Source organism: Podarcis vaucheri, assembly GCF_965113315.1.
Source record: "Podarcis vaucheri genome assembly, chromosome: 8".
NCBI lineage: Eukaryota > Metazoa > Chordata > Lepidosauria > Squamata > Lacertidae > Podarcis > Podarcis vaucheri.
Window position 1 is genome coordinate 19,567,382 of NC_138766.1, and position 24,440 is coordinate 19,591,821.

Sequence of the window (24,440 nt, forward strand, 5' to 3'; positions counted from 1 at the left end):
ATAAATTTCTATCGCACATGCATTCCCCTACCTTGAAGTGACTGAGGCATCACTTCCATGCCTACAACTCAGTGTGACTCCTGGTTGGTTTAAGGCAACTACCTATACATACCTTTTATGCTTACTTTTGTGTGTGTGTGTGTGTGTGTGTGTGTATACAGAGAGAGAGAGAGAGAGAGAGAGAGAGAGTTGTAGCCTCTCAGACATGCATTTTTAAAATATGAAATGCACTATTTAGGTGTACAACAAGCTAACTTGTGAGCAACTGTACCTAACACAGCCCACCAGTCATATATTGTGGCCTGGCAGGTAGATGATGTTTCCTCTACTTTGCCGTCCTGGACAAACAGAAAATGCAAGATCTTTGTCAAACTGATGGTAGGCCTCTTTTGATGTTTGCTGGTGGGCTGTGTTCAGCTCACATGCTTGGGAGGGCCTGATGTTAACGTATAAGAGAGAGAATTAACTTTCTGAACCGTAAGAATCGATTTATCCACTTAGAGATCATAAAAGCTTATTGATTGCAACGCTAACAAGGCAGTAGAACTTGCTTGTTTCACTTCCCTTTGGCTGCTGTTTCAGTGCCAACCACCATGTGGCACTAGAAGACACAAGATACTCAAATGGAAATACATTTGATCCTTTCTAAGAGATAACAGAGGTTGTACCTGGGACTCAAAGCTCAAAGTCACAGAGTCAGCAGGCACATTATGAGATTTCTGATGTGCTACAAACATACCTCCCGTTTAGAAGTATTGGATTACGACAGCTATTGAAAATAATAAGGGAAAGGGTCTGGGTTGTAATTTCCTCCAGCCAACCCTGTTTTTCACCAGCAGGATCTGATTTCTTTCCGCAGGGCCTGTAAGACAGAGTTGTTCTGCCTGGCCTTTGGCTTGGAGCAAATTTGATTCCCTCCCTCTCTTTCTTTTTTCTTTTCCTTCTCCTCCTGCGATGAGGCTACATTTTAATATTTTAATGTTTCAATATTTTAATGTTGTATTTTAATTTTGTTTTTAAGTTGTAATCATTCAACTTGTTTTTATTATTGCTTGTAAGCCGCTCTGAGCCCGGCCTTGGCTGGGGAGGGTGGGGTATAAATAAAAATTATTATTTTTATTAATTACAGTGGTGCCTCGCAAGACAAAAAGAATCCATTCTGTGATTCTCTTCATCTAGCGGTTTTTTTGTCTTGCGAAGCAAGCCCATTGACGGATTAGCAGATTAGCGCTATTAGCGCTATTAGCGGCTTTTAGTGGCTTTTAGCGGCTTATCAGTTTATCAGATCAGCTGATAAGCGGCTTAGCGGCTTAGAAAAAGGGGGGAGGGGAAAAACCCGCAGGAACTCGCAAGACATTTTCGTCTTGCGAAGCAAGCCCATAGGAGATTCGTTTTGCGAAGCACCTCCAAAACGGAAAACTCTGTCGTCTAGCGAGTTTTCTGTCTTGCGAGGCATTCGTCTTGCAGGGCACCACTGTATTATTATTATTATTATTATTATTATTATTATTATTATTATTTGGAGCACTCCCTGAGAGTAGGAGCATGTCTTCATATCTTGCTCTCCCTGAGGAGAATTGCAGGTAGATTTTCAACCCATGTGACAGGAACTGTGCATGCCAGAAGCTCCAGGTAATTTATGTGTGGAAAAAAGAAATAAATAGTGTGCTACTTCATAGTGGATTCTGGCAGGAGTTAGGCTTTTGAAGTGGGCTCATATCTCATCCTCATACTGGTCCAGGAGGTATGGATCAGGCAAATTCACTCTGGAATTCAAAGCCACCAAATTGCTCCCCCATCTCTAGAGCTACTTGTTCCAGTGGGGCACTGACCTTCTGCTGGCTAGGTAAGGCTTGCTTTTAGTTCACAGCTCCTTAACTATTCTCTTAATAAACTCCAGTCATCGCTGTCAGGCAGACAGACCTGGTGTGTGTCACCAAGAAAACAGAGTTCCAAAGGCCAAGCAATATTCATATCTTAAATTGCTGCACAGACCGGCAGGTAGTTTTATAGGCCCACTTTGTTGCCCTTACTTTTCTGGCGTGTTAGCTGTTGAAAAATAGAAATGATTTGTATGAATTGCCTTCTGATGTGTATGGAGCGTTTTTTAAAACCTTGCAAGAAGGAAGGCATTGCACTGATGACACTGACATTTCTACAACTATATGGGAAACAGCTTCCAACAAACACCCATGCATTGAGTCCATATATTTGTTGCGGGCCCCGCTTCCTAATTATAAGCTCCCATGGCCAAACTAGGAAAGATGCTACACTTTAAATTCTTTAAATGCAATGCTTCAGCAGCCAGCAATTCTTAGGGAACACTGGAATGTTTGTTCCTTTATTGGAAATGGAGCCTCACACTTGCAAGTCTCCACATGTCTACTCAGAAGTTAGCCCCACTGTATTCAATGGAGCTTATTCCCAGTTAACTGGGTAAAGACTGTGCAGCCTTACACTGCAGTCCTAAGCAATTTTACTCAGAATTAAGTCCCACTGAGTTCAATAGGATTTATTCTCTGGTATGTTCCTGACCAGGATGCAGATGGAGCTGTGGGTTAAACCACAGAGCCTAGGACTTGCCGATCAGAAGGTCGGCGGTTCGAATCCTCGCGATGGGGTGAGCTCCCGTTGCTCGGTCCCTGCTCCTGCCAACCTAGCAGTTCGAAAGCACATCAAAGTGCAAGTAGATAAATAGGTACCACTCCGGCAGGAAGGTAAACGGCATTTCTGTGTGCTGCTCTGGTTCGCCAGAAGTGGCTTAGTCATGCTGGCCACATGACCCGGAAGCTGAATGCCAGCTCGCTTGGCTAATAAAGCGAGATGAGTGCCGCAACTCTAGAGTCGGCCACGACTGGACCTAATGGTCAGGGGTCCCTTTACTCTTTACCTTTACCTATGTTCCTAATCATTCTCACAGTTTCCTATTACAGTGGTACCTTGGTTTAAGAACAGCCCTATTTACGAACGATTTGGTTTATGAACTCCACAACACCGGAAGTAGTGTCTTGGTTTGCGAATTTTACCTTGGTCTAAAAATGGAATCCGAATGATGGAAGGGCACCGGCAGTGGGAGGCCTCATTAGGGAAAGCGCGCCTCAGTTTAAGAATGGTTTCAGTTTAAGAACGGACGTCCGGAACAGATTAAGTTCATAAACCGAGGTACTGCAGTATTATTATTACTCGCTTTTTTCCCTGACAGGGCCTCGAGGCAGCTTACAGCTAAAATTTTATTTCATTCTATTTACCGGTGGAAGGTTTGTGCACGATCCTTTCCCTTGCACACAGGCTAGGCTGAGAGGTTTTAATTGGCTCAAGGTGACAAATGTATATGTGCATACGACATATACATGTGCAGCAAGATCAAATGCAGGAGAAGCTTCTCGATACAGAAAATGATGTCCCTATTTTCATCTGAGAAACACTGGAGGGTATGTGTTTTCATCTTGCCTTCTACAAGTTATTCATGCAATTTCTATTTGTGTGCATGGTGTAGGACTGGTACCTTGTCCATTTTTGGTCCATACTCTCACTCAAAAGACTGGGCACATAATCATGTGAAGTACTAAAACTTTTATGGCTACTAATTTTGCTTTTGTTTTTAAAACAACCATTTCTGTTCCTTCGGAGCTTTACGGCCCACTTGCAATAGTCAAACGAAATGCCGCAAGCTCTTAGTTACTATAGAGAGTGATTGATTTGAGCTGAAAATGTACTTGCTTTTGAAAACCACAGGAGAGAGCAGCTTCCTGGCTGGGAGATACAATGGACTCTTTGCCCTTCAGCGGGATTACATAGCTACAAGTTTATCCATTGGAAGATTCCAATAGGACTGGACTGATAGCTTGGTGCCAGGTAAATATAGAAACAGGGCCGAGGATGGGGATGTGAGGGGGTGGGGGAAGGAATCCAGTTCCATACTTATTTTAATGTGTATGCACATAATTTACAATTCCAAACATAATGTGCGATAACACAGTTATCCCTCAAACCTTACACTTTGCTGAATTTTGTAATGCAGTTATTCAGGCAAATAAAATGCACGTATTAGTGTAAAGCCTGCATTCAGATGCATATTTGAGTGAAAATAACATTAGAATATATTATGCTAGGGGAAATTGGTTTTTAAAAAGAAAAATAATGTGTATATCAGGAGAACCACACACTAAAATGCTGACAAATTTTCACAAGGACTTAAAAAACAACAACAACCCACAAGCTAATGCAGAATTTTAGAGACCTGTATACAGTGGGTGCTTGGGTTGCGAACGTGATCCATGCGGGATACACGTTCGTAACCCACAGTATTTGCAACCCACGACTGCGCATGCACGGGTTGCGATTCAGCACTTCTGTGCATGCGCGACCGCTGAAAGGAAGTAACCCGTTCCGGTACTTCCGGGTTTCGGCAGTCCATAACCCAAAAAAACGCAACCCGAAGCGGCTGTAACCCAAGGTATGACTTTATTGGGAAAATGGCAAAGGGAGAGTAACAAAAAAATGACCAATTTATTCGTCACCAGCTGAGGATAAAAATGGACTTCTGGTTAACAAGAAATCTAAACTGATCTCTCTTGCCTAATACACTTGACAGAATGGTTTACCATGGACACCATGTTGCTGCTCTCTTCTACTCATGGTTTTTGTTTCTCTTTTGGGTTAGGTGCTATGAAGGGAGGCAGTTCTTGACCTAAACATCTGGAAGATGTAAGTCTGATTTCAACCTATTTAACTGTGGGAAGTAATTTTGAGGTTAACCACTATCTACCTATCATGTATCTCCAAGGGGAGAGGGGTTATTGGATTGTTGTTTGTATTTTGATTATATATTTTGAGGTTTTATATTTTGATTTTGTTCTGTGAACCGCCCTGAGACCTCCGGGTATAGGGCAGTATATAAATTCAATAAATAATAATAATAATAAAAGAAATACCTTTTTCAGCTTGATGACCCCTTCTTGGGTGTTCTCATCTGTGCCGATGTCAAACAAGTTCCCTCCATCTCCCGGAACAATAGTATATTCAATTTCTGCATTTTTCCCAGAGTCAGGATCAACCGCTCTGATTCTTCCAATGGCTGAACCAATGAGAGATGTTTCAGGTACTTTCAGGTGGAAGATACCTATGGAAAATTGATAATCAGTTATTCAGCTGAAATCTTGGCAAATTACAGATACAGTGGTACTTTGGGTTACATACGCTTCAGGTTACAGACTCCGCTAACCCTGAAATAGTGCTTCAGGTTAAGAACTTTGCTTCAGGATGAGAACAAAAATTGTGCTCTGGCAGCACGACAGCAGCAGGAGGTCCCATTAGCTAAAGTGGTGCTTCAGGTTAAGAACAGTTTCAGGTTAAGAACGGACTTCCAGAACAAATTAAGTACTTAACCCGAGGTACTACTGTAGTTGTAATGCATGCTGCTACTATTAATACACGTAAAAAGGTAAAGGTAAAGGACTCCTGGATGGCTAAGTCCAGTCAAAGGTGACTATGGGATTGCGACGCTCATGTTGCTTTCAGGCTGAGGGAGCTGGTGTTTGTCCACAGACAGCTTTCTGGGTCATGTGACCAGCATGACTAAACTGCTTCTGGCACAACAGAACACTGTGACGGAAACCAGAGTGCACAGAAATGCCTTTTGCCTTCATGCCACAGTGGTACCTATTTATCTACTTACACTGGCATGCTTTCGAACTGCTAGGTTGGCAGGAGCTGGGACAGAGCAACGGGAGCTCACACCATCTCAGGGATTCAAACCACCGACCTTCTGATCAGCAGGCTCAAGAGGCTCAGAGATTTAAACCACAGTGCCACCTGCATCCCTACCATTAATATAGCACATTAGGACACTATACAATCCCTATCATAATAGCCATGCCAAAACTATTTTTTCCTTCCAATTCTGATTTTAAAGGTGCAACACAAATTTAATAAATAAATACATTAAATGTAACCCGGGGGGGAATGGGCATTGGAGAGTTTTAGATTTGCAGCCATGTCCTGGTTATCTTCTTTTGGGCAAGCATCAACCATGAAACATCCCAAGCCGTTAAATGCTATTCCCATTACATCAGCCATTCAGGTAATATCTCATGAAGAGCAAATGTGGTTCAACACAGCTTTTGACAAAGTTGCATCACGTCAAGTTCGTCTAACACCAAAACGGATTATGCTGAAATATCACCAGCGTGTCGATAGCTCTGTATCTCTTTGCTATTCTGCAGGGTCCCAATGCCTATTTTGGTCATAGGCCCTTCAGTATCCAGAGATAACCCTAAAACCAAAGGCACTTTATTTTTACACTGGGGGCTGCACTTACAATAGTGTAGCAGCAAACAGGTGTCTGCAAAAAGTTGGTGTGCATACACCACAGTGTCTTTCTCACCAAAGCATTTCACATTGTTTTCTACACAGCACGTTCATTAGACATAACTAAAACAACTGGACTGGAATAAAGCCATTTTGCTGCTAGAAGTTCTCACTGCCCGAGTCTGTTGCAAGAATTTTAACAGCTTCATAATTTTGACAGAATGGCTCCCACTGCTACAAGGCACTCGTATTCTACTGAGGAAGAAGAATGTCCTCAACATTTTCCTTAATCATTTCAGAGGAAGCTATAATTTTAACGTTTCATCAAAAACAGAAGTCAGGGATGTTGTGCTAATCAATTTTAGTGAAGTCATTTTCCACCCCCACCCCCTTTTGTACTTCAAGAGAGGTTCTTGACGCAAGCAGGGGAGAGGGATGCTTCCTGTGAGCTTGGTTTCTCTAGAAATTAATCATGCTGAAATGAGGGTTTCCCGGTTTGTTAGGCCCGTTGGCCTGATTCCATTCATACCAAGGCTAAGTAAATATATTCAATTCAGAAAGTTCAGCTCTCTTGACTATTATTGTTTTTACCCATCCTTCACCCTAAGGACCCAGGATGGGTTACAACAATTAAAATACATAGAAACCCATTTAATTCAATGGGTGAAAAGTAGGATACTATAAAACGGGAGTGGCTACCTTTTTTTCCAGCCCAAGGTTTGTACAGATGCAGACACACAGGGCAGGGAAACAGGCAGAAACACAAATATTCAGGCAGGCAATTTGACACATACATGAACAGAGTGACACAGAGCCACCCACACAGATACACACATTCTGCTTTTCTGTAGACTGTGAGGGAATGGGAAAATAGTAGGAGGGAAGCCATCTCTTTCCTTCATTCCTGTTTCCTGACCTCAAACCAGAGGCAGAAAATGTCATTTTTCAGAGGCAAGAATTGGCACTACCAACTTGGAGACGGAATTCATTTTAACACTCAAAAGCACCTAAAACGGTTCAAAAGGGCTAGATAGAGTAGTGCAGGTGGGAAGCCATCAGAAAACAGGTTTACGATTATATTATTATAATATAGACCCTTCAAGTATCCCTATTTTTCAGTCCCAGATTTACAGAAGCCATCCCAGTTTCTGATTTGATCCCGCTTTTCCTTAGGACATCCCTATTTTCATTGGAGAAATGTTGGAGGGTATGTCATTGTAGGTTTCAATAGCAAATCTAGCCCTCTAGATTTCTTTTACTTGTTCATAAATCAAACGTGTATAAGCTTCTGACTAGGTCCACCAACCATGTCATCTGGCCTGCCAACCACTTGACAGCACTCCCGTTTTTGCAATCCCAGGTAGGGAACAGTAACAAGAAATTTGTCAAGGCCAGTGTACATGGCTGCTGGGTTGGGCTGGGCTTGATTGAACAGATATTGCACAAGACATTGTTAAATTTGTGTTTCCAGTTACAGATAGGTAGCCGTGTTGGTCTGCCATAGTAAAAATAATAATAATAATAATAATTCCAAAAATAAAAAAAAAAATCTGTATCTGAAGAAGTGTGCATGCACACGAAAGCTCATACCAAGAACTAACTTAGTTGGTCTTTAAGGTGCTACTGGAAGGAATTTTTTTATTTTAAATTTGTGTATTTGAGAAGGGCTTTGGTGCCTTATTTTTCGTGGTCTAGGTCAGCATAAAACAATGGGTGAATTTCTAATGCTGGTTGTCCCTTTTCTTCACTTACAAAGTTGCAAAAAACATCCCAGTCCACGAGGAGCTTGTTTTCTGTTTTAAGAAATATGGCTGGCTCTACAATGAAGGGGATATGTGAGTCAAGGCAGTTGTATATTACTTATTTCAAATTGTTTAGGCTGCAGTGTTTTATTTACAGCAACTTGGCATTCTGTTGCATTTCCAGAAATTCAGCAGCAATAAAAGCCAGGGTCATTTGGATTAATCTGAAACTCTGAAGGATTCTTCAGCTCCTGCCAAACTCAGATTTTCAATGATGTAGTGTGTAATTAGGCTGCCACCATCCTTCAGTAATGGTACCTCAGTAACATATGGAACATCTTAATGGCTCTTACCTTGGCAGCATGCTGTTAAGGGAAGTAATGAAAACAAACAATGCATGTTTTCACTCAACTGAAGGGTAAAATGTTAAATCCACTTTGCTATTTCCCTTTGACTAAAAATGGGGCGGGGGGGGATGTAAGAAAAGAACAAATTAAAAAGCATGCAGCTGCCTTTCAAAGCATGTGTTCATCTTCCTTTGTTCAAATTTATTGTCAATTCAGTCTCTCTGGTTGGAGCTACACTGACCTGTTTAATGTTCATAATAGAACAATATTAGACATGTTGTACTGAAACCTCGCAGGGCATACTTGTTAATTAAAATGTTTTTTACCTTGGTCCCCCTCACCCACATCAAATGTAAGCAATACCCAGCCACACCTTTTCCCCAAATACTGTTTCTTTCCCTGCTGGTTGCTGGTTGCTCTGGTGTCACATTTTAATCTTCCCTCCCTCCCTCTGTGTCCTTTGAACACCATTCCTTGAATACCATTGTGGGCGTGGGGAGAGAAATGTAGTTTTGTCTGCATTCTCTGCCCTGCTGAATTCTGCAAGGGGCAGCACTGGGACTAAGCAGAAGTAAAGGTAAAGGAACCCCTGACCATTAGGTCCAGTTGTGACCGACTCTGGGGTTGCGGCGCTCATCTCGCTTTATTGGCTGAGGGAGCCAGCATACAGCTTCCGGGTCGTGTGGCCAGCATGACTAAGCCGCTTCTGGCGAACCAGAGCAGCGCACAGAAACTCCATTTACCTTCCCACCTATTTATCTACTTGCACTTTGACATGCTTTTGAACTGCTAGGTTGGCAGGAGCAGGGACCAAGCAACAGGAGCTCACCCTGTCACGGGGATTTGAACCACTGACCTTCTGATCAGCAAGTCCTAGGCTCTGTGGTTTAACCCACAGCGCCACCCACGTCCCATTAAAAAAAACAACCCTATAGAGGAATGTATAAGCAATGTTTCACCGATATAGCAGCATAAAACAATTAAAAATTAAGTGATAAAAAACAAGGTCATAATGCATTATGAACATAAAAAGTAGGATGCCAGGTGTCCATCTACATTATCAAAACTATTCCTTAACCCTTCCTTAGCATTAAAAACCATGAGTGTAGATCCACCCTGTCTTGCATTAGTAGCTTTGTTGACCAAGGGGATTCAGTACATGACACCCTATGGAACTGTATACAGTTGCTGGGAATCATAAAAGGGGAGGATGCTGTTGTACTCCAGTTCTGATAGATGGATCTTTGGCCTGATCCATCAGGGCTTTGTTTTTATGGAAGCAGTTTGTGTGATCAAAACTGGTGTACTGAGAATCCAGACTAGTTGGCACAAGGTAAAGAGACCATGTGACTTTATCATATTCACTGTGTTTACAATTCAAACCACATTTATAAATCACATTTTGATCCACCCCAGAAATGTAGACACCTCCTGTGAAATGTTAATGAAGTGTTTTCCCAATTATTTTCTTATAATAATGGATGTTTCACCTGAGGAAGAATCTTTAATTTTCTTCAGCTGTTGCCCCAGGGAAAATTCAGTGGCAATTCTAATTTTCCACAAAGTATCTCAAGGGTTTATGATTCATCTTATACTTTCCCCTCATAGCAACTCTGCAAGGTAATTTCAACTTAGAGATACTGAAATTCAAGAATGCTCAACACACTTCATGGCTGAGGCAGGATTCTGAGCTCCAGTAAAGGTAAAGGTAAAGGGACACCTGACCATTAGGTCCAGTTGTGGCCAACTCTGGGGTTGTGGCGCTCATCTCGCTTTATTGGCCGAGGGTCATGTGGTGAACCAGAGCAGTGCACGGAAACGCCTTTTACCTTCCCACCGGAGCAATACCTATTTACTACTTGCACTTTGACGTGCTTTTGAACTGCTAGGTTGGCAGGAGCAGGGACCGAGCAACGGGAGCTCATCCCGTCGTGGGGATTTGAACCACCAACCTTCCGATTGGCAAGGCCTAGGCTCTGTGGTTTAACCCACAGTGCCACCCACGTCCCTCTGAGCTCCAGTACACTACCCTAATTCTCAGAAAGCTTTGCAATGACACCAATAAATTTAGGCCATGTGGTGATCTGGTTATGCGATGATATTATCCTACAGTGGCTTCACCATGTGGCGAACTGTGTGTGGATTTATTGCAGAGATGGGGAACCTGAAGCCCTTCAGATGCGGATGGAGTGCAATTCTCATCATCCATGACCACTCAGGTGGAATTTACCCAACACTGATCTATTCACTATATGTTCTCCTCTGCATTTCACCATCAAAAATGTCCCATGGTAAGAATGTTACAATACCATGAGACCTTGGTTCTCTATGAACCATATGTTATATGCAAATAACAACCTGGTAAGCTGAACAGCACCCAACAACCACTTGTTGGTGGATTGCCAGGTGTTTGGCAACCTCCCACCCACCCACCTTTCATCCATTTCCTTTTTGCAGTGCTAAACATGGAACAACATACACGGGTGTGCTCAGCTCTGTGTGCAGACCTGATCTGGATACAACAAATGTAACAGGACCGTCCGCAACAGGAAAGAGAAAGCTGAAGCAATGAGAAAGACCAAAAGGACAAAGTATAAAATGAGAGCAGATCACTGGTGATGTTATAATCACAGAGGAATCGTAATGAAAGCCCTCTAACCTGAGTTTCACCTGCATATTCTTCCAATGAAACGAGCAATATGAACGGAACATGAGGCTACTGTGAAGCAAATCAATTTTGTTTGTCCTTGACATTTTAAAACTGCGTGGTTCTTGAGGAGGGCCACTGTTTTGAGAACAGAAAGCTTTAAAGGCAGGGCAGAGAAACAGGAGTCCCCCTCCTGCCAGCAGTTATGCCGTGTTACCAACAAGCCCCGCTCATAATCCTCAGAAGTATGTGACAGAAAGAAAGGAAGTAATTGTTCTTTCAGAAGTCTCTGTATGCGAACGAGGATGAATTGCTGTTTTTCAATCTTAAATTTAGTGTGTCATATTTCTGCATCAATATGCATTTCTTTCAATATTCACATTTTATGCAGTTTTGCCCAATATACACATTTTTGCAACATTTTTCCTCATATGATACATTTTGTATGTTATTTTCTTTAATATAGGTATTCTTATGCACATTTCCCCCTGATTCTTTTTTGTACTTTTTTTTTGCAAAAACTGGAGAAATGAGAATTTCTAAGGATACCTGCATTTCGTTATGCATACTGTTACAAGCACATCATATTAGAACTGAACTTCATCCTTTACCCTAGTGTGAACTAAGAAGAAGTGAGGATGCCTGAAGACAAATGAGCTGGCAGTTGTTTCTTTCCTTCCTAATTCCTAGGAACAATTAGTTGCTAAGAAGATAGAAGATAAGCAGAGATTCACAGTGGAGGAGTAGGCCCCTACAATTCCCTCCAGCATTATCTGTCTGCATCCCTGGGAGCTTCCAAGATCTCAACAGTTAAAGTCTGATTTACACCTGTCTGCTTTTGTTATGATAAATGCAAGGTGTTGCACAGCTGTAAGACAGTCCCCTGTATCACAAAACATACATATACATATACATATACATATACATATACATATACATATACATATACATATACATATACACATATAGGAATGGGGAGATCACTCTGGCTAGTGTCTCTCTTGCATGCTTTCATCCATAAGTCTATTTCTTCCCATTTCCAAACTGATCAGTGAGAGATTATGACATACTGGAGATTCTGCACATTGACCACAGAATGTATACAATTCAGTCAAAATATGCCCATTCCCCAAGACCTGTTGAAGATGATGCATGTTTACTGGGAAATGTTCAAAATTCCTTCTTCAAGGGCAGATTACAGATAACAATGGTCTGTTGTTATGCACATTAACTGCTCATCTTGTATTCCCCTTAACATATATGCACACATACAGGTGCACACACACAACTACTTTGGCTAATTTTCTCTCTAAGGCAAACCTACCACGCCCAAAGCACTGTGGTTTGCACGTTACTGACAAACCCCTGATTTTTGCAAGCTCAGGGAGGCAAGAAAAACGGGAGGCTTGCCAACTTACTTGTGGACCCATCATAGTGGACTGTTTGGAATGGAAGGAAACAATTTGCCCAGGGCTGCTCTAAGCTTTGCTCAACTGCAGTCATGCACTTTTGTCAAGGTTTCACTTTTGATGCATCAGCTAACAATGAAACAGCGGAGAGGTTTTAGAAGGGAGCTGGGTATGTATTCACGCGTCAGATAAGTCAGAAGAATTTTGCTCCTTGGTTCTACCAAAGAAAAGCAATGGGAACAGCATAATCTGCAAAGTTTGGATTTACGGCTGCGGTCACATAGGTAAGGGTCAATTCGAGAACATTGGAAAGGGCAAGCTGAATCCAAATGTCACACACGCTTGATTTACTTAAAGGAAACACATTGTAATTTACACATGCACAAATTGCCTTTTGCTTAGCCGAAGTTACCCAAATGGCAACAGTGACTGGGGGAAAATGTCAAATTTCATTAAGTTCACTGCTTTACTTTTTTGCCTCTCCTGTGGATCATCTAATGTTTGTGTGGCAACAGATTTCTAATAGAGTAGGGAATTTATAACAACATGTGCAACGCAATCTGTGCACAGTGTGGTACATCTGGGGTGATCAACGCACAAAGACTCATCATTTAGGGGCTAATGACCATGAGACAAACAAACAGCCTGATACGTGCTCAGTGGTGGAGAAAGGCTGGGCGGCGCACTCCGGGTACCATCTCTGAAAGGGTGACAAAATCACCCCTGGGCAGATTGCCGCCACACTGATAGGGACATGATGGGACACACGGCACCCATAGGGATGCGACGGCGTGGGGCCTTAGCCGCCCTACAGTTGGGGGGGAGGCAGCGGGCGGGCAGCGGGTAGGATAGGCAGTCACGGGTGCCACGCGCATCACATCCCTAGGGGAAGCTGCACACGTTGCGTCCCTATGGGCGGGGCACCCCCAGGTGCCCAAGAGGCATCCTCGGCCGCTGTACGTGCTACAATGTGACTCATTCAAAAGTTGTATAAAACAAAGCAGTGGGGGGTGTTAAATCAGAGAAACGGCAAGTGTCTGGTGCTGATTCCTTCCTCAGGCCTTTTATTTTGCTGTGCTTATAGAATGTCAACACGACCAAGCTTATTCATTTGTAATAACAACGTATGAGTCAGGCTTTGCATTTTCGACCAGTGCTGACTTACATCTTATGTATGTTATTTCATACAGAACTCCACTGCTGCAATTATGAATCACAAAATTGTAGAGTTGGAAGGGACCCCAAGGGTCATATAGTCTAAACGCTCCCCTCCCCCCCCCGGCAAGGCAGGAATCTCAGCTAATGCATCCATGACAGATGGTTATCCAACCTCTGCTTAAAAACCTTCAAGGAAGGATAACACTGGGCAAAATTTTTTTTTACTTTTTGAATGTTGTCTAGATTTCTACATCTGATTTAGGGTATTTTTGCAATGCTGAATCAGAAAATGGCATCCGTTTCTCTCCATCAGGTCAGGTTTACTGCAAACCGAATGGTGGGCATTGATAATGGTAAGTACACGTAAATTGCATGTTGCTTCACCATTTTTCAAACTTCAGGACTTGAACTTCCGTTTCTTGGAACTCCTGGAATGCTCAATGGCAGGGAGGTCTCTCTTCAGAGACCAACAGTAGTCAGCCATCATGACTGTGTCCCAGCGACCCTGATACCTGGTCTCCATCTCTTTCATGTCCTGATGGACTCTCTCCCCCTGCTCGTCACTCATTGAACCCAGGTTCTCAGGAAACCAGTCCATATGTGAAAATAGGTAGTGCATCTTGACGCTCATGTTGCAGCCCAGGTTTCTGAAAGCAGTCAGCAGGTTGTTGACAAGTTCTGCATAGTTTCTGGTCTTATTGTTGCCAAGAAGGTTCTTCACTACCAGAATAAATGCCTTCCACGCTTCCAGTTCCACTTCATTCATTGAGTTTCTGAACTCTGGATCTCTGATGAGCTGATGGATCTGAGGACCATCAAAGATGCCAGCTTTCAACTTCTCCATGATCAATCCTGGAAAAGCCTGGCACAAGTAAGTGAAGCAGTCACCATCCTTGTCCAGAGCCTTGGTGAACTGCTTGATTAAGCTGAGCTTGATGTGCAGCGGTGGGAAGAGTATTCTGTCTCTGTCCACCAGAGGGTCGTTGATGACGTTCCTTTTTTTGCAAGGCACCAATTCCTCCCGCACAGGCCAGTCCTTCTTCGTGTAATGCTGAGCACGGTCCCTACTATCCCACATGCACAGAAAACATGGGTACTTGGTGAAGCCAGACTGTTGTCCCAACAAAAAGTTCACCATCTTCAGGTCAACACAAATAAACCACTTATGCTGATCATAACCAATTTTCTCCAGCACATACTTCACTGCTTCATAGATCTCCTTCAGTGTACTCGAGTGAGCCAGGGGTATAGAGGCAAACTGGTTGCCGTTGTGTAGCAGAACACATTTCAGTGATCGCTTGCTGCTGTCAGTGAACAGTCTCCAATCTTTGGGTTCATACTGTGGCACTCCAAACTTGAGCAGAAGCTGCACAATATCTGCACAGTACATCAACTCCTTCTCTTCCGAGAAAAAACGGAGGTACTCTTGATGCCTGTTGCGGAAGAAGCTGATGCGAGCACTGTCAGAGAGGAGGTTTTTTTCCCTTCAATCTGGATGCCAACAGTTCGGCAGAGTACTTTGACAAGCTGAGGTCACGAACTAGATCATTCAACTCCTTTTGGGAAAATGGATGTGGAGCATCATCTTCAGGAACCACTTCTTCTTCTTCATGTCCTTCAACACTGGAGGCATCTTCGTCACTAATGTCAGGATCAGGAAGTTCTCTGAAGATAGGCACTGGAATTTCATCACAATGAGCTACAGGACGACGGGCTGATTGAAGGTCAGGATTAATTTAGTATTGATCCCCCAACTTTATGCTTTGCCGCACCAATTTATGGAAGATTTTGAGGTTTTATGACTTCAAACTGATCCCTTTTCGACATAATCACCCAGAACTATCGGACCTGAACACTTCTTATCATTAAAATAATCATTTCCAATCAAAACAATTATTCGACATGACATTTTACCCCCACCAACTTCTTCTAAAATGCTCCACACAAGCATACATGTGAACAAAAACGTAAAAAAATGACATGTGGCCATAGCTCGAAAACTTGACCTGATTGAGCAAAACCAATGTGATTTTTGGATTCAGCGCATCAGATTTATCCTAAATCAACTGAAAAAACGCAGACAACAAATTTGTTGTTGACCAGTGTATTCCACAACCTCTCGAGGGAGACTGTTTTACTGTCGAACAGCTCTTACTGTCAAAAAGTCCCATCCCCCTGATGTTTAGTTGGAATCTCCTTTCTTGCAACTTGAAGTCAATGGTTTGAATCCCACCCTCCAGAGCAGGAGAAAACAGATTTTCTCCCTCTTCCACCTGACTGCTCTTGAGATATTTGAATATGCCTATCATATCTCCTCTCAGTCTACTCTTTTCCAGGCTAAACATAATCAGCTCCTTCAACTGTTTCTCATAAGGTTTGGTTTCCAGACCCTTGATGATCTTCGTTGCCCTCTTCTGAACACGTTCCAGCCTGTCCACATCCTTCTCAAATTGTGGTGCCCAAAATTAGACACAGTATTCTAGTTGTGGTCTGACCGAGATAGAATAGAGCACGACTATTACTTCCCCTGGGACTCGGGTGGCACTGTGGGTTAAACCACTGAGCCTAGGGCTTGCTGATCAGAAGGTCAGTGGTTCGAATCCCCGCGATGGGGTGAGCTCCCATTGCTCGGTCCCTGCTCCTGCCACCCTAGCAGTTCAAAAGCACGTCAAAGTGCAAGTAGATAAATAGGTACCGCTCCGGCGGGAAGGTAAACGGCGTTTCTGTGTGCTGCTCTGGTTCGCCAGAAGCAGCTTAGTCATGCTGGCCACATGACCTGGAAGCTGTACGTTGGCTCCCTCGACCAATAAAGCGAGATGACACTGCAAGCCCAGAGTCGGTCACGACTGGAGCTAATGGTCAGGGGTCCCTTTACCTTTACCTTTATTACTTCCCTGGATCTGGACACTATACTTCTGTTGATGCAGCCTAGAAAACATTAGCTTTATTTTGCTGCTGCTGCAAACAAAAAGAGAATCATGCACAGTCCAACTACAGTGGTACCTCGGGTTAAGTACTTAATTCGTTCTGGAGGTCCGTACTTAACTTGAAACTGTTCTTAACCTAAACCACCACTTTAGCTAATGGGGCGTCCTGCTGCTGCCGCGCTGCCAGAGCACAATTTCTGTTCTCATCCTGAAGCAAAGTTCTTAACCTGAAGCACTATTTCTGGGTTAGCGGAGTCTGTAACCTGAAGCGTATGTAACCCGAGGTACCACTGTACTGTTGTAAAGACAAATACACCTGCTACTGGTTAAACTGTGTCAGGTTCTAGGATAATGGTTTTCTGACTAGGAGCCCAAGAGTTCCTCAGTAGCTTACTAAGAGCTGCTTAATAAATAGAACAGCAACAGTAGACAAGCTTCTGTGAAGGATAACTTGTCCACCACTACCAATGATTGACAGATCTGTCTATTTTAGGTCCATGGGTGAAGAGTAGGAGTGGCAGTAGCTGTGTCATCATCCACAAATTCTGGTAATCTGCCTGGCACAGGAGGGGACAGGCTGGGAACCAAGCAATGAAGGAAGAAGATGGGAGATGTGGACATGCTTGAACTGTGGGAGAGTAAAACATCTATCCCAAGGCACACCAAGACAGAGGCTGGCACTGTGTGTGTTATTGCTGACATGCTCCTGTCTCTTGCTCTAACAGTGCCCTATCACGAGTCCCAAATCCACTGTTTCTTTGGCTGAAAGTCAAGCAATATTATCTGGTGGAAGTTGATGCAAAAAGAGTTCCCTCAGGGAAGAAAGTTTGAAAACCATATCTGAACACAGTGTGGAAAAAAGTTCTGGGCTTTCTATACTGCATGTTCCACTTCACTGAGCTCCTTTAGTAGGAAGGGTTGCCTAGAAATTTAATAAATTAACAACAGCTGCAGCAGCAATGAAAGAAGAAACTGACTTTAATGTATGAGCAGATTCTTACATGAAGACCACCAAACTTTAAATGAGCTGTGCAAGAATAGGACTTTTTTTTAAAAAAAAGCCTTTATGTTTTCGTGGACTTCTGGAAGGCAAAAGTCTGTGTATCTTTTTAATAATATCATAAACCATCCTGTTCTCCATTTATTTTCCTTTTATGCAAACAATTTCAAACCACTCACTTACACGACATGATATCAGGGCAAACCATAAAATCTTTATTGATTTGGAAATCATTTTTTGGAAAAAAACCATTCTTTACCTGAATTGCTAGCTATTTCCAGTATAAAAGAAAGGTGAATTATGGGTGTTCTATTATTTCAACCAAGAAAAGCTCTCCCTACTATGATTTGCTAGGTTAAGATGGACTATGATTTGCTAGAGCTAGAATGGGGAAAATGCAGTTAATTAATGTTCCTAGTGATTGTTTTCTTCTTTGTGATCTTTGTCTCTCAGTGGGATATTTACCTTTGTGTGTGTTAGTGGGTCTTTGAATCCAAATATTCCTATGACATATATTGCATTGCATAAAAGACATTATACAGCTAAATGCTTTCATTTTCTCTCTTTCAACACAAAGAAATAAGGTGATGAAGAAGTTGTAGAACAAAAATACTGCAAAACATGAATTAACTTCTTCACTTAATTTGCATGATTCCACAATGTATCATTTATCTCAGTTAATTATACATCTTCCGTTGTTTAAATGTGTAAGTAAATCTTTCTCCTCCTGAAGAAGATGAATTAAAACTGCTATAAATAAGCTGTAGCAGCTCTAGAGTTGATCACAGTACATTTTACAAGAGTGGCGTCTATTTTTTTCAGATCTAAAGAAATTTCCAACCCTTCTAATTGATCACAGAATGCCGCCTTATCCCGACTATCAAATGGTGGATTTATTTCTGACCTTGTCAGATTCAGCTGTGCGGAGATGGATAACTTGTGGCCATCCAGTTGCTTCTGAACTAGAGCTCTCATCATCCCTGAACATTACCCATGCTGGCTGAGGCTTAGGGGAGCTGAAGTCTAATGATATCTGCAGAGCCACAGGTCCCCACCCCTGTACTAATGCCTTGTTAGATGCCATGTGTTTAAAAAACAACAAGTGAGATAGATGAATGACTTGGCTAGTTCTCATTCCAAATCTAGAAGCATCTCTGGAAATTTTATTTTTATTTGCTTTAATAGTTAACGTATTTTTTGCCCTATAGGGCGCACCGGCCCATAGGGCACACCTAGTTTTTTGGGGGAAATAAAGAAAAAAAGCCCGAGCTTCCCCCGACCCCAGCCCCCAGAACAAGCTGCTATCCGCAAGCCTTGGGAGCCCGGTGGGAACTCCCGCCGGGCTCCCAAGGCTTGCGGAGAGCTGCCCGAAGCCCGGGGTGCGCTCCGCTGCGCTCCCTGGGTTTCGGGCTGCAGGCTGCTGTCCGCAAGCCTTGGGATAGCTTCCTGAAGCCTGGAGAGCGAGAGGGGTCGGTGCGACCCCTCTCGCTCTCCAGGCTTCAGCGAAAGCCTGCATTCGCCGCATAGGATGCACACACATTTCCCCTTCATTTTTGGAGGAGGAAAAGTGCGTCCTATAGGGCAAAAAATACGGTATTTGAATTTAATGAATTCATTTATTTATTCATCTGCAATTATATTTTAGGATCTAACTATGCAGATTTAATCCATATATTGCAACCATTCTGCACTATAAGAAACTTCTAACATAGGGGTCAGCAAGGTTTATCTTGCCTGGGCCAAATCGGCCCAGTGGAGATCCCTCCATGAGTCGGATCGCACATGCGCAGATGCAATTTTTAGCGCCGTGGAAGTGAGTCCCTGTGCTGCGCTGCGCCGGTTTAGCGCAACGTGCGAGTGGGCAACTCAGTTCGGGGGCAGCTCCTGGGCCAGTCAAATGACGTCTGCGGGCCAGTTCCGGCCCATGGGCCTTAGGTTGCGGACCCCTGTTCTAACAGTTTCAAGCTCCTAATGATGGGGGAGAGGGAATCTCAATACTTAACTATTCTTCCGTTAGGCACCAAATTCCATCCTGGGCATGCCAAAATAAGAGATGGCATAGAATTTCATCTGGTCTACATTTTTAACTAAACTCACCTAACTCACATCTCCCAGACTAGAGGAGGAATCCTATGTGTAAGAAGCTGGCATAAAGCAAGCTGGTACGCAAGAAGCTGGCATAAAGTTATACCAGTTCCAATCAGCAGTGATGCTGTTGCCACCACTCTGCCTAAGTTTGGCAGAGGGAAAACAAGCCTTTGAAATAATGTTATGCACCAGGTTGCAAGTCACACAATGAAAGTGAATGGGATTTGTTGTTGTTGTTTAGTCATTTAGTTGTGTCTGACTCTTCGTGAACCCATGGACCAGAGCACGCCAGGCACTCCTGCCTTCCACTGCCTCCCGCAGTTTAGTCAAACTCATGCTGGTAGCTTCAAGAACACTATCCAACCATCTCATCTTCTGTCGTCCCCTTCTCCTTGTGCCCTCCATCTTTCCCAACATCAGGGTCTTTTCCAGGGAGTCTTCTCTTCTCATGAGGTGGCCAAAGTATTGGAGCCTCAGCTTCAGGATCTGTCCTTGCATTGAGCACTCAGGGCTGATTTCCTTTAGAATTAATCGGTTTGATCTTTTTGCAGTTCATGGGACTCTCAAGAGTCTCTTCTTAAGAGTCCCTCTTAAGTTCCTGCTTTCTGGTGCTGACATACCATTCCCACAGAAGGCTACTTTTTTGGTACTTACGTCCAGGATTGGCCCGCTCATGAAGTGGGGCGATGCAGCTGCCATGCGTGAATGATGCCCAAGAGAGTGGCAGGGAACCTCTGCCCTCCCATATGTTGTTGGACTCCATTCTCCCATTCTCTAGCCAGTGGTGGGGAATTGTAGGTGTTTGTAGTCCAGCAACATTTGGAGAGTTGCAGGCTCTCCATCACTGCTCTAAGCCCTAAGCCAAAGGCTACCTTCTCAGTATTTGGAGAGGGAGTAAGGAAGAGTCTGGAAGTAGTCTACAGTGTCGCCATCATGATTAAAGTGCAACAGGCTTTAGCATCCAAAATGGCTTATGATGTAGCTTCTTAAAAGGCTGCATCAGCCTGTCTGATTATTAAGATAATCTTCTCAGCCTTTCTCTGAGTTTCACTAACCATTAGAGGTAAGTTAGATGGAGATGGGGCAGCATCTATTGATTGGTGGATTGATTTGGTTGAATTTCTTACCCTTTATCATAAGACTGGATTACAACAACATGAAGTGCAGCATTGAAATCAGTAAAAAAAAACCATTCACAATCAGAAGAATAGGGTGAATCCTAATATATGTGTCTCTCAGCTATCAAAGACCTGGGTGAATAGGTTCATCTTCAGCCTATGGCAATGTTGTTCACCCCCATTTACTAATGAACACCTGGCCAAACGTAATTTGATTTGGTTATATAGGTTGACTCTGATGAGTTAATTTGTTTTGCAGATCCTATTTATCTACTCTCCTTCCTGGTATGCTAAGAAAACCTATATAATGTTAAAAAACCAGAGGCCTTCTTATTAGGAATTACAGGTACCGAGATACCAAAGGACCAGAAAAGACTGTTAATGTACGTGACAACACCCGCATGGATGCTACTAGCCCAGAGATGAAAGGAAGAAATAATTATCAGAGATCGCAAAGAAAGGAATATACGATAACAACAAGAAGATGAAGAAAGTAATAAAGGGCTATCTGGATTGAACTGGTTAGGATTGTTTAATTAAAGCAGCAATATAAGTGATGTTTGGACTCGTCCGGAGCTTGATGTATGGGTACCCCCAACAAAATTTAAAATTCGGCTGTATAATTTGGAACTAATGTGATTTGGATAATGTGATGTGATTGGCCTGTTAATAAAAATTATTTTTTAAAAAGAGAGAGAGAGATGAAAGGAAGAAACAACCCCGATTAGAGAAGAATGGCAAACCAAGTTGATGGACTATGCCGAAATGGCAAAATTAACTGGGAAGCTCAGAAATCAAGAAGCCAAGAACTTTCAAAAATAATGGGAAAAGTTTGTGACTTACTTATGAGACCACTGCAAGCAAGTTAAAACATTGGCAGGATTTTAACCACACTTGTAAAGTAACAGAAAGTACGGATAAATTAGAAGGATAAAAATTTGGATAAATATTGATATACAGTTGTAGATATTATTAGGGAAGTGATGGGGGGAGTCAGGAGATTCAGAGTAATCTCAATATTCGGACTTTGAATTGTTCTTTGTAATTTATATTATTTAAAATCAATTTTTAAAAAGTATTTAAAAAGCAAAACCTATGTAATGATGCACCTTTTTGGGCAAGGAATTCCACAGGCAATGTCCTCTCCTAGACTGCCTCTACCAAGTATCCAAGGGTGGCCCCCAATCTTAACATCCAAGGGATGTAAGGAAGGCTTTGGCACCCTGTCTTTCAAACTCCTTCTCTAAAGTGGCTCACCACTTTGAAGATAATTGAAGATATGCATTTTATATCTATTACTTTCTATGTTTCACTGGATCTGAATCTGCTCCCCTGTTGGTTGTGATACTTTATTGCTGACGTTGTAGTTTTAACTTATTGTTTTAACTTATGTAAGCCACAAGGGTGTGATAACCATAATAAAATAAAAATAAAATGAGAAAATGAATGGAATGATTTCATATGCAGCTATTTAAACTGCATAACAGCTGGATGCAAGGCAGAAATCACACAGGTGCTTGGAACGTAAGTGACTTCCTTGTGGGGGGGAAATGAACTGAGTCACCAGTTAATTGTAGCACATAGTGGTAATACTACAAGCTAATATAAATAGATTGATATTCCTTCCTTCCCTCACCCTTTAATATTATTCTAACCACCACCTCTTGTTATAACTCCTTCCCATGAGGCATGCCAAAACAACTTAAAATATAACATCTATAAAACAGTTAACATATATAAAAATAGTTTAAAAAAATGCATATATAAAAACTATTTTTAATGGTTATAAACAGATTATTTTCAATTAGTGCAACACGCCTGATAAGTTTCGTCTGTCTTATAAAACTCTTTATAGCTTTCCTTGAAATTCCATGGAAGTTACATTGGCAGAGAAACCTTCATTTTCAATTCCACTGGAGGTGATACTCTGTGGCGACTCAACATTTCTCCTTTCCCCAGAGAGAAAGTTTTTAAACTAGAGCTCTCTCTGATGTGGTGAGATTTCATTTGTTTCATCTGGGCTCTCGGTTGTACAATTTGTTCCCCAGATGAATGAAATGGAAGCGGTACAACTTCCATGTGTGGGCTGTTGTTACATAAAAAATGAAACATGAGAACCAACTCTGCTTGACCAAAGACAGTAGGAGAAAAATCCTCAACTGCTGGAACTCTGAGGGTGAAATCTTAGGGAATGGGAACTTAGGAGAAGCTCCATAGTATGAGGGAGGGGAAAGTGGAAGAAAAATTGAAATTGACTGGAGGGGGGAATAAATCTCATTCAGCTCCAAAACTGACTAGGTGGTGCAGCTGTTCAAACAAGCCCACCCCATAGGGGAGTGCACAGGGGGGCAGGGTTTTGAACCATCGTAGGTTACAACACACAACTTTTGCTTTAAAAGGTAAAGGGGACCGCTGACCATTAGGTCCAGTCGTGACCGACTCTGGGGTTGCGGAGCTCACCTCGCTTTATTGGCCGAGGAAGCCGGTGTACAGCTTCCGGGTCATGTGGCCAGCATGACTAAGCCGCTTCTGGCGAGCCAGAGCAGCGCACGGAAATGCCGTTTACCTTCCCGCCGGAGCGGTACCTATTTATCTACTTGCACTTTGACATGCTTTCAAACTGCTAGGTTGGCAGGAGCAGGGACTGAGCAACGGGAGCTCACCCCGTCGTGGGGATTCAAACTGCTGACCTTCTGATTGGCAAGTCCTAGGCTCTGTGGTTTAACCCACAACGTCACCTGCGTCCCTTAACTTTTGCTTTAGGGAGTGAAAATAATAATGGATTTGCCTTGCACCTCTAATTTCACAACAGGCCAAAAACCAGACCCAAGTGCTACACAAGACACACCCCTTCATCACACACACACCCCTTCACGACAGTGCTGCTCTACCCCTAGGAAAGGTTGGGGAAAGAAAAGAAGGATGAGGTATATACGAAGTCACAGTGAGGTTGTAGGAACCTACAGGAGATGGGATGCCCAGTATTCAGACCTGAAGATGCTCCTAAAGATGTCATCACTGATGATGTCATACACTGGCCTAGATCTAAGAATGGCTCATGCTCATGTTCCAAACTGCTGAAGTGACAAGCACTTGTCCCCTTTGAACACCAACTTGCTTTTCAGCGGAGGGGGCCACCACAAAGGAAAACGGTCAGAAATTCAGAATGATTTGGGCTAATCTCTTAACTGGCCATACAAGAAAATACCTGAAGAAACCAGAGATGAGATTAATTTGGAATCTACTGGGAAAAGCAAGCAATAAATTATATTCATGCCCCTTTCAGTATGAAAAATATACGACATACTAGAGAATATAAACCCCCCAGCCCAGTAAGTCCTGGTGTAGGCAAAATCTGTCTCTGTCTGCAGAACTATTCTAGTTCAGCTGCAGCTGTAGCAGTTTCTTATGTGGGATCAATTTTATGGGTGAAAACACCTAAAGTTACCCTACTTCCCACTCAAGTGTCTCTTCTGATTAAACCCTCCACAGTTCAGCAAAGCATTCCATGACATGATTGCCGTAGCTCATGCAAATTTTCTCGTTCAATATTACTTCCTTGCCCCAGTCTGCATCTCACAATTTCTCTCTCGTGTACTCTCGTCTATTCCCACAAAGGCTGACAGCTATTATTTGGCTTTTGTGACATTTTATGCGATAGAGGTGAAAGGTTTTCAACTTGAGCTGCGTGCGGA

The 24,440-nt window shown here is 42.7% G+C and overlaps 1 protein-coding gene across 4 annotated transcripts in view; it reads right to left on the reverse strand.

Annotated features, from left to right (window-relative positions):
- The window catches only part of CDH12 (cadherin 12), a 666,500-nt gene that overhangs the window by 37,366 nt on the left and 604,694 nt on the right, over window positions 1-24,440 (reverse strand). For all 4 annotated transcript variants that reach the window (XM_082234335.1, XM_082234336.1, XM_082234338.1 and 1 more), the window contains one exon: window positions 4,935-5,122. In XM_082234335.1, the coding sequence (XP_082090461.1) occupies window positions 4,935-5,122 (188 nt within the window). The remainder of the gene's footprint in view (window positions 1-4,934; window positions 5,123-24,440) is intronic.